General features: G+C 45.7%; 1 protein-coding gene across 1 annotated transcript in view; it reads right to left on the bottom strand.

The window, feature by feature from the left end:
* Window positions 1-1,425: 1,425 nt before the first annotated feature.
* The window catches only part of LOC144762435 (dynein axonemal heavy chain 5-like), a 1,437,549-nt gene continuing 1,424,181 nt past the window's right edge, over window positions 1,426-14,793 (bottom strand). Inside the window, exons 109-110 of the mRNA XM_078647616.1 lie at window positions 8,363-8,524; window positions 1,426-2,235 (exon numbers count right to left, since the gene is read on the bottom strand). Coding sequence (XP_078503742.1) covers window positions 1,909-2,235; window positions 8,363-8,524 — 489 coding nt within the window. The 3' untranslated portion in view covers window positions 1,426-1,908. The remainder of the gene's footprint in view (window positions 2,236-8,362; window positions 8,525-14,793) is intronic.

The following is a 14,793-nucleotide window of genomic DNA, read 5'->3' as shown; positions in this document are numbered from 1 at the left end:
TGTCACATGCTCTGGGGTCCCGATGCCTCCACATGGTCTACACTGGGGGTACAATGGTGTCATGCCAAACAGTACGTACCACTAGGAAAAGGCAGTGGTGCAAGCAGCTAAGGTCCTTAATTACTAAAGTATGTGCATGCACTTGTGTAAGGCAGCACAATTTTGCACTTCGTCTGCAGAAATGTAAAATGGTTTGTAAATTGAAACTGTATTTTGGGTTGTGCGATCACTTCTGAAAAACTTTAAGAACTTAGATAAATAGTGTACCACCCATTTGATGATATGGGAGGGACCTACCCTAGAAACATGGAATGAAAAATGCACAATCTCCTACTAACACACAACACAGATGCATGTTGACCATCGCTTTACTGTGGACATCATGGAACCTTGTTAACTCCGTGTATGCCCACCAGGCCCCTCCATCTGCTAAGTCAGCATGTAAGAGTAGCATAACGTGCAACTTCATCGGATATGGCGTATTGTGAGCCCTTGATAAAGCGGCATTTTGTTAAAAGGTGTTTAACTGTCTAAAGATTTCAGTGCTTGCGCTCCTACAGTTAATTAATACTAAAATGTTCTTTGTTGTTAGAAAAAAACTAAAAAGAGCTTTGGCAAAGCTAATGGACGCAGGCTCTACCAGGCTGATCTATTGGCTTCGCCAATGCTTGTTTGAATTGACATTAAGTAATGTAAAGATGGCTACCAATGTGTCACATCACACACAATGCAAGCAGGTCCATGGATGGCCATTTTAGAATGGCTCTTCTATTAAAGAAAACGTATTCCAAAACTATTGTTGATGCTTACGCATGTGTCTTAACGTGTGCAAGTGCATTGTGACACATGTACACGTGTAAAATGTTCCAAGATACTCACTAATCAATGTGCATGAATGTATGACGTGAGGCACCAGCAGCCATTTTGGTCATTTTAATTTACTGTTCTAACATGGTTGACAGCCATTTTTCAAGGGTACATTTCAAGTAAAAAAGAAAGTGCAAGCCAGCCAAACGAAGAAAGCGAGCAGCCCGGTAGCACTTTGCAGCTGCTGGACCCTCGGAAAATAAAATAATTTAAAAAAAAGCAGTTTCAAGGAGCCAGGAAATACAAGCCTCTCAAGTAATCAGTGGAAGGATACAACTCATCCAGTCAGAATATTGTGAGAACGAAATGCTCTTGGGAGGGACAAACACAAGTACAAGGAGGAAAACAATTGCAGCAAGAAAAGGGACCTGAGATAAACAACAAAGTCATCCATTCATGAGCAAGGGGCTGTATATGTTTTGTACTGGAAACAATAAGATAGCTGTCTTCACTAAACAAATATTCTTTTCTCAATTTTTATGATCCCATTCTCAATAATCAATTCAATTTTATAACCAAACACTTTCTTTGAAAAATAATTATATACCACAAGAGCAATATGGCAATCACATCCTACTTTGTCTTTATTACTGAAAAATCTGGATTCACCATTTACATAAATGTGTACAATCCATGATATTTATTGAATCATTTGGGAACACGTCATCAAAGGCCATCCAAATTTGAAAGTGTTGACATTTACACATAAGAAAATGCTTGTCAACTGTTATAAATGGAGTTGAGTTTTAACAAATGGAAGAGCAGATCATAGTTTACTGGATTTGGTGAATTTGAAGAAGGGTTGATACAAAAACTTTTTATCTTGCTCAACGTAAAGTACTCCATTCCCTGGATAATCTCGTTATCAGACAGAAAGACATGGTATACAGAATAAATATTGAGGCATTTTGTGTTTTAAAAATATCTGCAGTCAAATCTCTGTAAATTGTTCACATTGTTGACCAGTTCCACTGTCTGCAATGTAGACATTAATGTTCTGCTGCAAATGATGGCTACAGAAGGTTTGTTCTGCACCTCAATTTAGAAAGGATATATGGTGGTTTTCATGCCTCTAAGTGCCCATCGAGAAGCAGGCACATTCTCCTTTTGGATGTCAAGGTGAAGAACAGGCTCTCGTGAGGAAGTTGAGGAGATGTAGACAGGACATGCAAACGTGTCCGATGCTTTCACAGGATCACTTATCCCTATCTTCTCCGACATAGGTAGGCAGTGCAGATGGATAACAGGTAATAAGCTGGGGCTTTGCTTCGGTGCGGCATCAAGAAGTTCAGCATCAGTTTTATTCCAGGAGACCCCCCAGATATGGATACCATGGATAAACATTCCTTCATGTGGAGGATCTCGTATCTAATGGACAAGAAAAAACATTTTATGCATCTTTTTGTTTCAGAATTCAAAGTATTATCCAGCCATAGCAACAGATAAAAGATGAGTCCTCTGGTTGTTGCTGAGACAATTTAAACCTATGGTAATGATTTCTTCTGAGACATGTCTATGCATTTTAGGTTTTGAATGCCTCAAAATCGAATCTGGATGAAGTCCCCCAACTAGAGGCGTGCCTCTTACCTTTGTCAAAAAGGTCTTCAGTGAACTGTTAGGATTCCTCTAGCATCTGTGAGCAGGTCCCCCCTGTAGGCTCATTTCATGCACTTGGTAGCATACTTTCCATGGGTAGAAAAGATGTCTATATTCTTGTAGTGGATGTGCCAGGCTAACTGAATGTATAAACATCCGGATCTGTCTAGGAATATGGACATTCTTTTAAGCCATGATTTTGAGTTGCATTACTTTTGTGTGTTGGCTCTTAATGCACCAATAACACCACATCAGCCTGCCCAAATAACTAGCTCCCCTTATATTGTATTGAAGCAGAGAGGCCCTGTCCTTGCCTTCTCACTTGCTCAGGGCTAATTATGATAGTGTTGCAGATGTCAAATCGAAAACCGGAGAGATGGAATGATCAACAGTGTCAGTAGATGCTTTTCCAACTACTTCCATCTATCCCATTCCTGTACTTATCCTCTGTATACCTCCTCTGAGCCCCATGTGAGAAGTACTTCTCTAAAGGACCTAACTCTACCTTAGTCATGGGATGCTGGCAATTTATAGCCCTGCAGACTGTGGCAGCACCATTAGCAGATTTGTCAGTGCTGCTGGCCCAGACCCCAACTAATCTTACCAATCCACGTTGCTAATAAGTAAGCCCATGGCATGAAAACTGTTAAGAACATCGGGGCATATTAGCAAGAACCTCGTTAAAATGATCACTGTTTTAGCGGCAGGAAACTGCAGCTAAAACGGCGATAATGGCTTGATAATATGCGTTATAGAATTCCAATAGAAGCCCAGGTTAGATGTTCAGGACATTTAACCCGGACTTCTATAATGCATATTAGCAAGCCCATTATCGTTTTAGCGGCAGTTTCATGCTTCCTATGAGGTTTGGTGCAGCTCTAAAAGAAGAATGTTCTTTTACCTTTCTTCACTGTCTTCAGATATGCAATCCCTGACTGGTTGCACAGGAATCAGCCTTTAAAAACATTTAACACAGAGCTGTGCTGTATAAATATCATTATCACTAAGTATAGTGTTTGGGAAATAGTGCTTTATAGCTCAATGTGAGAATCTGAATACTGGCATAGGTACTTTTTAGAAATCGGATCTCTAGTTGGCAGAGGTATTCACCGCAATTCTAGTTATGGTAAGTCAGTCACACTCTTAAATCGGTCCGTGCTCACCCTCTGGTAGCTTGGCACAGAGCAGTCAGGCTTAACATAAGAGGCAATGTGTAAAGCAGTTGTGCATATGTGGTTACAGTAACACAATGAAAACACTACAAAAAAGACTCCACAATGAGGTATGAAAATAGTATCTAGTTTACTTTTCAAAACAAGATAAAAATGATAAAAATCCAATTAAAGCATCTAAGAGTTTCTCCTCAGGTCAGCGGGAAGCAATATTTCCAAAGTTATTACTGTTAGAATGCAACGTTAAGGTTGCAGGAGACTGTTCTACTTGGTCCATTCGGGCCTCCCACTAAAGTGAAGGTGGGCAGCAGGGACCTCGTATGTCCCGGAGTGCACAGTACCTTTCTTGGGGGATTCCAGTGGTGCAGTCGAGATCGGGACATACGTTGCTGGAGTCTCTCCTTGCTGAATACGATGCAGTCTTTGGAGTCACAGAGGGCAGACAGCCATCTTTTCTTGATGCTAGCAGAGTGCGCCAGGTAGTGCTGCACTGACTTCGGGCACTGTGGTTTTGGTGAAGTCGACAAATAGGATGGTCTATGCTCAAGTAAGCAGACACAGCGGTTCTTGCTCAACGCACCTCACTGGTGTGTGTGGGTACCCAAAAGCAACTGCCGACACAGCGAAGCCCTAGGACTGGATGAGGGCAAGTCAGGCAGAGTCAGACGCTGGATTGACAGAGCCTCGCAGCAGTCGTTTGTGTGAATTCATTCTTTGATGGCCCTGAGATATCCATATAGGGGGCCAACCAACAAGCCCTTGGAGTTACTTAGGTTGCAAAGGATTGTAAAGAACAGGTCTAGTACATCTCACCTCCCAGGTCAGAGGCAGCAGGCCAACAAAGCAGATCAGGTAGCAAAGTGGCAGTCCTCCTGCAGCACAGCAATCAGCAGGCCAACACAGTAAAGCAGTTAGCAAAGTGGCAGTCCCTCCTGTAGCACAGCTCCTCTTCTTGGCAGAGTCTCCTTAGGATCCCAAAATGAACTAGTAAGAGGGGGTCATAGACCCAATATTTATACCCAAATGTGTCCTTGGAGTGGAGGTGACTACAAAGCAAAGCCTTTGTGGTTCACAAGTCTCCTTTCAGCCGAGCTCTGTCTGCCAGCCTACATGTGCGTGGTAAATCAGTGTTTTGTGTGACCCTAAGCCACTACCTATTTATTTATTTATAGGCCACTACCTATTTAGGTGTACGTGTCAGCTCCTCCTCTACCCCTTGCCCAGATCCATCAGTATGCAGATGAATGCAAATGCAGCTGAGCGTCCTGTACTTGTGGCTGTCTATAGAGAATGCACAAAGTGTAGCTGTCACCCCAAATCAGGCGTGTAGTGTAGACCAGCTGTATGGTGCACAAGAGAGCGAGGAGCAGAGAAATGTCCACTTTCTAAAAGTGGCATTTATAGATTAGTAATACCAGATCCAACTTTACCACTTAAGAGGATTTGTCATTACCAATCCAATTATATAAAACATGAAAAAGCTACTCCTCTGCAATCTGGAATTACTCTTAAAAGGGTATTTAAGGAATTCCCAATGTTATCCTATGAGAGGAGCAGGCCTCCCAGTAGTGAATAAAACTTGGGGGTTGTCAATACCAGGACATGTAAAACAAAAAGGTACATGTCCTACATTTTACTTATACAGCACTCTGCCCTAAGGGCTACCTTGGGCCTACCTTAGTGGTGACTAAAAGGTAATAAAAGAGGAGTTTAAGGCTTGGCAAGTAGTTGGAAATGCCAAGTGTTAGACCTGGCATCCTTGGCATGGTTTTCCCCAGTCATTTTGCCTCTGCCTTCTGTATTTTGTGCTGTGTGCTGAATTTATTTTTTGCTGGTCTAGATGCTTTGGGCACTTTGCCACTGCTGGTCAGTGCAAATGCTCCCTCTGTAAATTGTGCATATGGATTGGTGTTTCCATGATTGGCTTGTATGACTTACTACTAAGTCCCCAGTACAGCGTCCTGTGTATGCCCAGGGCCTTTAAGTCAAATGCTGCCAGTGAGCCTGCAGCACTGATTGTGCCACTCACACAAGTAGCCTTTCAAAGGGGTCTCAGACCTGCCACTGCAGTGTCTGCGAGCAGTCTCTACTGCCATGTTGACCTGGCAAGTGCACCCAATTGGCAGGCCCTAACCTTCCCTTTTATTACATGTGAGCCACCCACAAGGTAGGCCCAATGTACCTGTGTGGGCAGGGTGCAGTGTATGTGAAAGGTAGGACATGTACTGATGAGTGTGACATATCCTGATAGTTAAATACAGTGTATTTTGTTGTTCACTATTGAAAGGCTATCCGTCTCATAGGATAGAATAGGAGTTTATTTATAACATCTTATAAGTATAACGTTCCATAGGGACAAGATAGAAAGTTGGAATTTAGTATGCCTGAACTCAGAATATAAAAATGCATCTTTTAGTAAAGATGATTTTTATATTGTGTGTTTGAAAACACCACCTTTAGAAAGTGGGTATTTTCTTGATTAGCCATCCTGTGTGCCTCTGCTGGTTTTTGGATTGACGGTCTGGCTTTGGAGTGACAGGGGCTGGGGATGTGCATTCACTGTAGACAGCAACTGGGGGAGGTGGTTGAGGTGTGTCCTGCCTTTCTTGGGTGAGTCAGGGCTGGGCTGAATAGACCTGGGCTGTATTTAGAGTAGGGGAGGAGATTTTTGGTACTTGAATGGGCCTGGTCTGCCTTACACAATGCTGTCTCCACCTCCTGCCAGGAAGCTGGACAAGAGAGGACAGAACTGGTTTTGACTGAGCACAGAGACTCTCTGCCACAAGAGTACAAAGACAAATGGAATATACATTGGGGGCCCAGACCCCAGAACTTTGGAATACTTCTGGACTCAAGAGGAACCTCTGCCAAGGAGGAAAGCTGGGAAAGCTGATGGAGAAGTACTGCCCCTATGCTGTGTGCTGTTGGGTTTGCCTGCAGTGGCCGTTTCTGCAAAGGAGAGGGCAAAGACTTTGCTGTGTGCTGTGTATCCTGCTTGAAGAAGATCTCCAAAGGCTTGAAGTAGAGCTTGCCTCCTGTTCTAAGGTCTCAGGGACACAAAGACTTCACCTCCAGCTCCCCTGAACTTTCTTGCTTGGAATTCTGGCCTGCCAAGAGGTGCCTGTTCCTGTGTTGTACCTCTGGAGGTTGTTTCTACTGCTGGAAGCTGGAAATGAGATGCAACTAAATAAGCGCGATGCATCTGCACCCATTTCCGAAGCATCGCCGCCTTGCCACTGAAGAAACCGACACAGCACCTGCCCACGGCTGGAGAAATAGCCACATGCTGAATCCCATGCACCATTCTCCGAAGTCCGGGATCACCTCACCGATCCCGAAGCAAGCCCTGCTGTGCAGCTGCAAGATCCAATGCATGATAGGTCCGCGGCTTGAGAGACCTCCGCAGCGCCGTTACCGCCGCATCCAGAACTGCCGCATCTCCGATCCCCACGCATCGCACTGGGGCGCCAGGTCTACAAGAACACCAGGGCTTCAGTAAAAAACCGATGCATCACCTCCCTGCACAGTAAGAAACCGATGCATCACCTCCCCTGCGTGGCAGTAAGGAACTGATGCATCACCTCCCCTGGAGTAAGGATCCAATGCATCACCTTCCCTGGGCATAAGAAACTAATACATCACCTTACTTGTGGCTGTTTTTGTTTATGATTTTGACGCATCCAAGGTTCATTGTGTAGAAAGTGTTGCATCTATAGTTTGCTATCGACATAACTGTTTTTACCTTCTAAAAGTTACATTTTGATTACTGTATTGTGGATTTTTGTCGTTTTGGTCTTGTTTGGTATAGATAAAGATTACTTATTTTTCTAAACAGGTGTGGTGTCCATTTGTAGTGTTTTCACTGTATTACTGTATGTGTGCACAAATGATGTACACACTGCCTCTGAGTTAAGCCTGTCTGCTCATGCCAAGCTACCAAGGGGGTGAGCAGGGATTATTTTAGAAGTGTATTCCCCCTTACCTTGACTAGCAAGAAGGGTTCCTACTTGGACAAAGGTGCAAACCACTGCCAACTAGAGATCCCATTTCTAACACCAAGTCAAGGCGGCAGTAAACTGTGCCCACAGGCCCTGCAGTGGCAGGCCTGAGTCAGGTTTGAAAGGCTACTTCTCTGGGTGGCACAATCAGTGCTGCAGGCCCACTAGTAGCATTTGGTTTACAGCCCATGGGTATATATTACACCACTTTACTAGGGACTTATAAGCGAATCAAAATTCCAATCATGGATAAAACAATTGTCAACATATTTTAGAAAAGAGCACATGCACTTTAGAACTGGTCAAAAGTGGTAAAGAGCTCAGAGTCCTTAAGCCAGCAAAAGCTAAGTAAAAAACAAGAGGTCAGAAATCAAAAAGTCAGGGGAAACCACGCCAAAAGATGTCAAGTCTATCAGTCTGCTTGGGTCATCTGCACCTAGGCATAAATCTAGATTATTCAATGTTATTGGCCCTAAAAATGTAGACGGGGCCTGAGTAGCAGCAAAATTCCTGAACACTGTCTTAAATAATGATAGGTAACAAACCTCAATATTAGCATGGGTTCTTTTAACAGCACAATGGCGTATGTTAACTAATGTTATTTATATACCCTTAGGAGTAAATGGCAGTTGATAAGCACCTTTAATCGGTTATTACGTCATTTGACACGACAGAAAACAGTCATCTTAACATGTTTATGATACTATTTAAAATATTTTAAATACTTACATGGTCTTTGTCCCTTTGTGTTATTTCTGTTTTAAAAACTATCGGTTCAGCATTGCCTGTTCGTTCTGAATACTGGCGGATATTTTCTTGCTTTAGCACAGATAATAGGCCTTTTGGATTCCTGAATGCTCCAAGCCAGTAGCTTGGCATTTTCTCTCTGCCCTGTTAAATAGACAAAAGGCATTTTTTGCAGGCAATAACCACATAATGCCTACTTCTAGAAGGAAGATATTCCAGCTAGGTAAATGTTTGTTATGTTCAAAATAAAATCATATGAAAGTCAAACCTGATACTAATAAAAACTAGTAAACAAATTAGAGGTTACATTGTATCCTGAAACATAAGGAGAGACAAGTATGCTAAGCCAATCTTACACAGGCGGTCACATTTTCAGAACCCAGTAAGCTTGTTATACAGACCCATACAGGAAAGAACAGCTCAGACGGCATGGAGCATTTAGCACTTGTTACAGAAATAGAAGGCTTTTTCATTACCACCCAAATTTTTGGTAGGCTTGTGGCAGGGTGGAGAGTTAAACAGAATGGATATCCAGCATAAGAAACTACTGGCATTTGTTTCTGTTGATACTGTTCTTCAGTTAAACATTTTGTTTTATTATTCCTGGAGCTTATAATCTTGCAAATGTATTTTTCTTCTGACACAGTTTTAAAGAACAAGTTACTCACCTTCGGTAATACCGTAACTGGTAGAAACTCTATCCAGTGGCAGATTCCTCACCTTAGAATTATCCCCAGGTGGCAGACTTTTTCTGGAGCAGTACCCCAGCACGCCAGTAGGTGGCAACATTCGGCTTCGTGTGGCACCATCGTTGGCCTCTGCAGTGGAAGTGATGTATGCCATGACTATAAAGGCACCACCCCAACTCGCTGACGTCAGTTACTTTTTGTGACTTTCCACACAAGAAGCGCAAAGCCACAAAGTATACTGACCACTGATGTGGAAAACTAGGACCGGAAAGGAGAAAGCCATGCCCCTAGAAATTCATTTGCAGAGCAGGGAGGAATCTGCAGCTAGATAGAGTCTCTACCAGATAGGGTGTTACCAGAGGTAAGTAACTTGTTCATCTGATAGAGGCTTCTAGATGCAGATTCCTTACCTTAGAATAGATACCCAAGCTCTGCAGAGGTGGGTCTGTGGACCAATTTCACACGAGGAAGTCCTGAAGGATCGAAGAGGCAAGATGGCCATCCAAATGGACCTGACTGTCCAGGCAGTAGTGTTTGTTAAATGTGTGAAAAGAAACCCATGTTGCTGCCTGGCAAAAGTCCAGGACTGGAACTCTGCATGCTAATGCAGTGGTTGCAGCTTAGCTCTGGAGGAAAGAGCAGGCAACCACTCGGGGGGGGGGGGGTTGCTTCTTTGCCAATGCATAGCAGATTTTGATAGAAGGTATGATCCTTCGTGAGATGGTCCTCTTCTGTATGGCCTGTCCTTTCATCGCTCTGACATACGCCACGCAGAGTTGGTCATCCACCCGGATCTTTCGTCTGCAGTCAAGGTAGAACGACAACACTACTTTTGGGTCCAAACGGTGAAGCCACTCCTCTTCCTTGGAGGGATGAGGTGGAGAATAAACAGTAGGCAAGGGAGTGACAACTTTCGGGAGAAAGAAAGCTCTCATACAAATCACCAGTATGTCTGGGTAGATGTTCAGATAAGGAGGCTTGGTTGACAACGCCTGAAACTCACTGACCTTTAGGCAGATGTTATAGCCTCGAGAAAGGTAGTCTTGATGGTAAGGAGCCTGAGTGGGCAATTATGTAGGGGCTCAAAGGGAGAGCACATAAGGAAAGTGAGGATGAGATTGAAGTCCCACTGGGTCATAATAAAGGGAGAAGGTGGAAACAAATGATGTAAACTTTTCAGAAACCTATTTAGAATAGGGGATTTGAGGAGGGATGGCTGATCCGGCAACCACAGAAAAGCTGAAATAGCAGAGAGATAGCCCTTCAGAGTTCCCAGAGCAGAGCCCGGCTGAGCAAAAGAAAGGATGGAAAGGAGAACCTGAGAAAGGGGGGCAGAAAGGGGATCGATCTGTCTTTCTGTAAACCATGCCACAAATTTCCCCCAACGACAGGCATATAACATCTTGGTGGAAGGATACCTGGCTACCAAGATAACGTTACAGACTTTGAGAGGAAGGTTGAAATCTGTCAACTGTCACTACTCAATCTCTGCGCAAGAAGGCTGAGCATTTACAGGATTGGGTTGAGAACCCTTTGCCTGCTGCAACGACAGAAGATCCTCCCGAAAGGGGCAGCCTGATCGAAGGACCTTTGGCCATGCTCAACAGCTCGAGATACAAGACTCTCCACATCCAGTCTGGAGCCACAAGAATGAATTGGGTCGGTCATTCCAGATCTTCTTGAGAGCTCTGGGCAGGAGTGGTATTGGTGGAAAGGAGTACAGGAGGGCAGAGCTCCACTCGAGATGAAAAGCGTCTCCAAGCAAGAGCCACCTTGGAAACTCCAGTGTGCAGAATTCTTGACATTGTGCGTTCTTGGTGGTGGCGAATAGATCTTATCAAGACTCTCCCCACTGCTGTAAGTGATCTTGCACTACCTCTGTTTGGAGAAACCATTTGTGATCTGCTAGGCACCTGCAGCTGAGTTAATCTGCTTTGGTGTTCAGAGTGCCCACAAGATGCTGAACCACCAGGGAAATGGTCCAGCCATGTCCAGAGAAGCAGGACCGCTTGATAAAGGGTCCAAGATCTCACACTGCCCTGTTTGTGGCTGTACCACATGGCGGTGGTGTTGTTCATGAACACCTGCACTAGCCTTCCCTTGATGGAGCGTAGAAAGACTTTCAATGCCAGTCAGATTGCCCGGAGCTCCAACAGGTTGTTGTGGAGTCCAGATTCCACTGGAGACCAGAGGCCTCTGATTTTCATCTCTCCCAAATGGCCGCCCCATCCCTTATGTGACACATTTGTCACTACTGTCAGATCTGTTTGGAGCAGGGAGAGGGGTCTACCACTGACCCAATCACTGTTCATTAACCACCAATGCAGACCCTGTGCAGTTCCCTCCGAGATCTGGTCCCATTGCAAAGCCAGCATATGCCAATGGGCATGTGTCACAGGCAGGATGCAGGAGACCATGAGGCCCAGTAGCCTCATATTCAATCTCACCAAATCCAGAACAGAGGCTGAAACATTGGTATTATAGCCTGAATATCCTGGATTTGCCATTTGGGAGGATAGGGCCGAAACTGCACCATGTCCAGATCCGCTCTGATGAAAGGGAGCATCCGAGAGGGAGTCAGGTAGGCCTTCAGCATGTTGATAGTGAACCCCAGTGAATGCAGGCAGTTCGTCGTAGTCTGGAGGTGGAGACGACAGCCTGGGGCGAGCCGCCTACAGGATAGGAGAAGATTCGTACCCCTGATCTCTGTAGATGAGCTGCAACTACCGCCATCTCCTTGGTGAACACCTGAGGGGAGTTGGTGAGGCCAAAAGGGAGCACAGCAAAATGAAAGTGCTTCTGGTCCACCATGAATCGCAGGTAACTTCTGTGGGCAGACAGGATGGGAATGTGGAAATTAACATCCAGAAAGTCCAACGCTACCTTCCAGTCTCCTGGGTCCTGGGCAGACAAGACTTGAGCGAGCGTGAACATTTTCAACTTCTCCTTCTTGAGGAAGAAATTTATAGAGCACAGGTCTAGGATAGTACCAAGAACTCTGACCTTCTTGGGCACCGAACGTAGCGGGGATAGCAACCACGACCTACTTCTGGCATAGGCACCCTCTCTATGGATCCCTTGGCCAAATGAGAGTTGTCACTTTCTAGTGAAGAAGGCATAGGTGTTCCTCCATAAGCCTCTTTCATGTAGGTGGCATGGAGGAAGGGTAGACTCGAAGGGGAGGGAGTAGCCCCTACCGATGATCTGGGAACCCACCTGTCCAATGTTAAGGACCACCAGTGGGGCAGGTGATGATGAAACCTGTTGCTCACTGGGTGTCCATGATGGTAATAGGGCACATTAGGAGGCTTTGGAGGCTGTGACTGCTGAGGGGGGCCTGGACTGATCCACCCGCTGACTGCACACCCACTGGGCCGGTAGGTACTGTGTCCTCGGCCTTCATGCTGTGGTGGCAAAGCGGGTACAGACATGGCTGAAAACCCTTTCCATGGCACAAAAGTAGCGAAAGGTGGGTGATGAGGGGCCTAAGGCCTTTGCTGTAGACCTGCTGTCCTTAAAGTGCTCCAGTGCTGAATCGGCCTTGTTTCTGCAGAAACAGTAGTCATCAATGGGCATGTCCATTAATGATGCTTAAACATGCCCCAAAATGCCAGTCGTCCTCAACCAGGCATGGCGTCATAAAGCCACTGTTGATGAAACCGCTCTACCCAGTGAGTCTGTTGTATCTAGTCCACATCAAATTGTGAACTGCGCTGCATCCCTCCCATTGGCAATAGCCTGGGAGAGTACGGCCCTGGCCTCCTCCGGGAATGTTGGCAGCACCTGCGCAACCATATCCCACATAGCATGAGAATAACGGCCAGAAATGGCATGTGGTGTTCATGGACCACAGTGCCAGCCTCTTGGATTACCAATCCAGCTGTGCGGATAGGAATGTGCCAGAATTTATGTGGGAGGTGGAGGCTAGGACCACGAAGCTCTCCAGGGTGGGGTTTCGGGTGAGGAAGTTTGGGCTCCCATGTGCAGGGCGGTGGCGACGGGCTTTGGTCCTGTTCACTGGAGCCCTTGTAATTTAGACCAAGTCCCAAGCAGGATGTAAGTAAGTGCATCATTTAAAGGGAGAATCGGTTCTAATGGGAAAACTCCCGGCTGAATCACTTCTGTAAAGACATTTGTCTTGACTACCTATGAGGGCAAGCTGAGGTCCAGGGCCAAAGTCGTGCACCTCACAACCACTACAAAGGAAGCTCCCTCCTCTGTAGCCACTGTAGGGGAGAAAGCATGCCAGTATCTAGAGAAGAGTCTACTACATTGGTTTCACCCAGATACTCACACCAGTCAAAAGTGCCACAAGGCTGGTATTGTTCAGGGTCCAGTGACCCCTCCCATTATTCTAGCCCATTAGAATAGGGCTCAGGCTCCAGCCTGGAAGGCATGGCTCCAGTCGATGCTGGAATCGGCGTCGGGTGACGGCCCTCAGACTCTACGTCAGAGTCAGGACATAAATGGGGATAGCAGTGCTGGGAGCAACGACCTTGAGCCAGGCACCAGGGAAGGTCTAGACGGCATGACCAGCACTGTTCCAGATCCATAGGTGGATTCCTAGGGCCTGACTAGCGCCGGAGCAAAGGTGTGGATCCAGTAAGGGCCCTTCCTGAACCTGGGGGGCCTGAAGGCTCACTGGAGAGAAAAGGCTGCCCAAATATGAGGGGCAAAGCCTCATAATATTCTTTTAATTGGGAAGGGGTCTCTCGGCTCCTGGAAACTCAGTGAGGTGCAAAGTCATCCCAGGCGCTGGCTCAACTGCAAATTCAGGCCTTGAGTGACGTCCCCTCATCTCATCTGCCAACGGATGAGGTGACGTCGAAGCATGCTTCAGCTTCTACTTCTTGAGGTGGGACTATTCAAATGGCCTTACGACTTCAAGTGCGACAAGGATCTCGGACTCCATGATCACTCCCGGGAGGGACATTCCTTTTGACTGGGATCTGGAGTGTTGTGTGTTGTATGTCAAGGTGCCAGTAGCTTGAGAGATCGCTCCATCAAGGCCGTTGGGTGCACAGCGCAGCATTCGAAGCAGGCCTTTGGGTCATGGTTGCGCTTGAGGCACTAGAGGCGAACAATGTTGTTGTGTCATAGAAAGGAATTCCAGTAGACATAGTAAGGTTAAAGATGATTAGTTTATTGTTCTTATTATAGAGGTAGTCTTTAAGTAAGTACAGAGATAGAGATGTAATTTACCCCAACGGGAGCAGCCTCCCTGCTGCTTAGCCCATGATACAACTAACAGTCCACCTCACAGCAATCCACACATTCCATGACATCAATATCTACACCAACATTCTACCCAACACATTCTCACTATCTGAGCAGCCGAGACAGAGAAACAGGGACGATGCATGGTGTCAAAACTCAAGATATAACAAAGGTTCAGGTATTTCCCTGACCTCGAGCATTGACAGGAACCGGACAGGTTGAAGCCGGCCTTCTTGGATGATATTCCTGCCACAGCAGGAGGAAAAAACCTCAAAAATCTTTGCTAAAACATTGAAAAAAGTTAGTCAAAAACTAATTAAGGGGTAACTCTTCCCAGATCTGCACTGACTGGTGCAGAGAGAAAAAAACGGATATAAGGGCACTGGGGTGGTGCCTATATAGGCACCGCGCATGTCACTTCTGGGTCGGGTACTGCCACGTGAAGTCAAAAGGTGCCACCTACCGGCATGCAGGGATACTGCTCAAGAAAAAATTCCAGATCTAGTC

This window comes from Lissotriton helveticus, chromosome 6 (genome assembly GCF_964261635.1).
Source record: "Lissotriton helveticus chromosome 6, aLisHel1.1, whole genome shotgun sequence".
Classification (NCBI taxonomy): Eukaryota; Metazoa; Chordata; class Amphibia; order Caudata; family Salamandridae; genus Lissotriton; species Lissotriton helveticus.
This window is presented reverse-complemented; position numbering and strand designations above follow the sequence as displayed.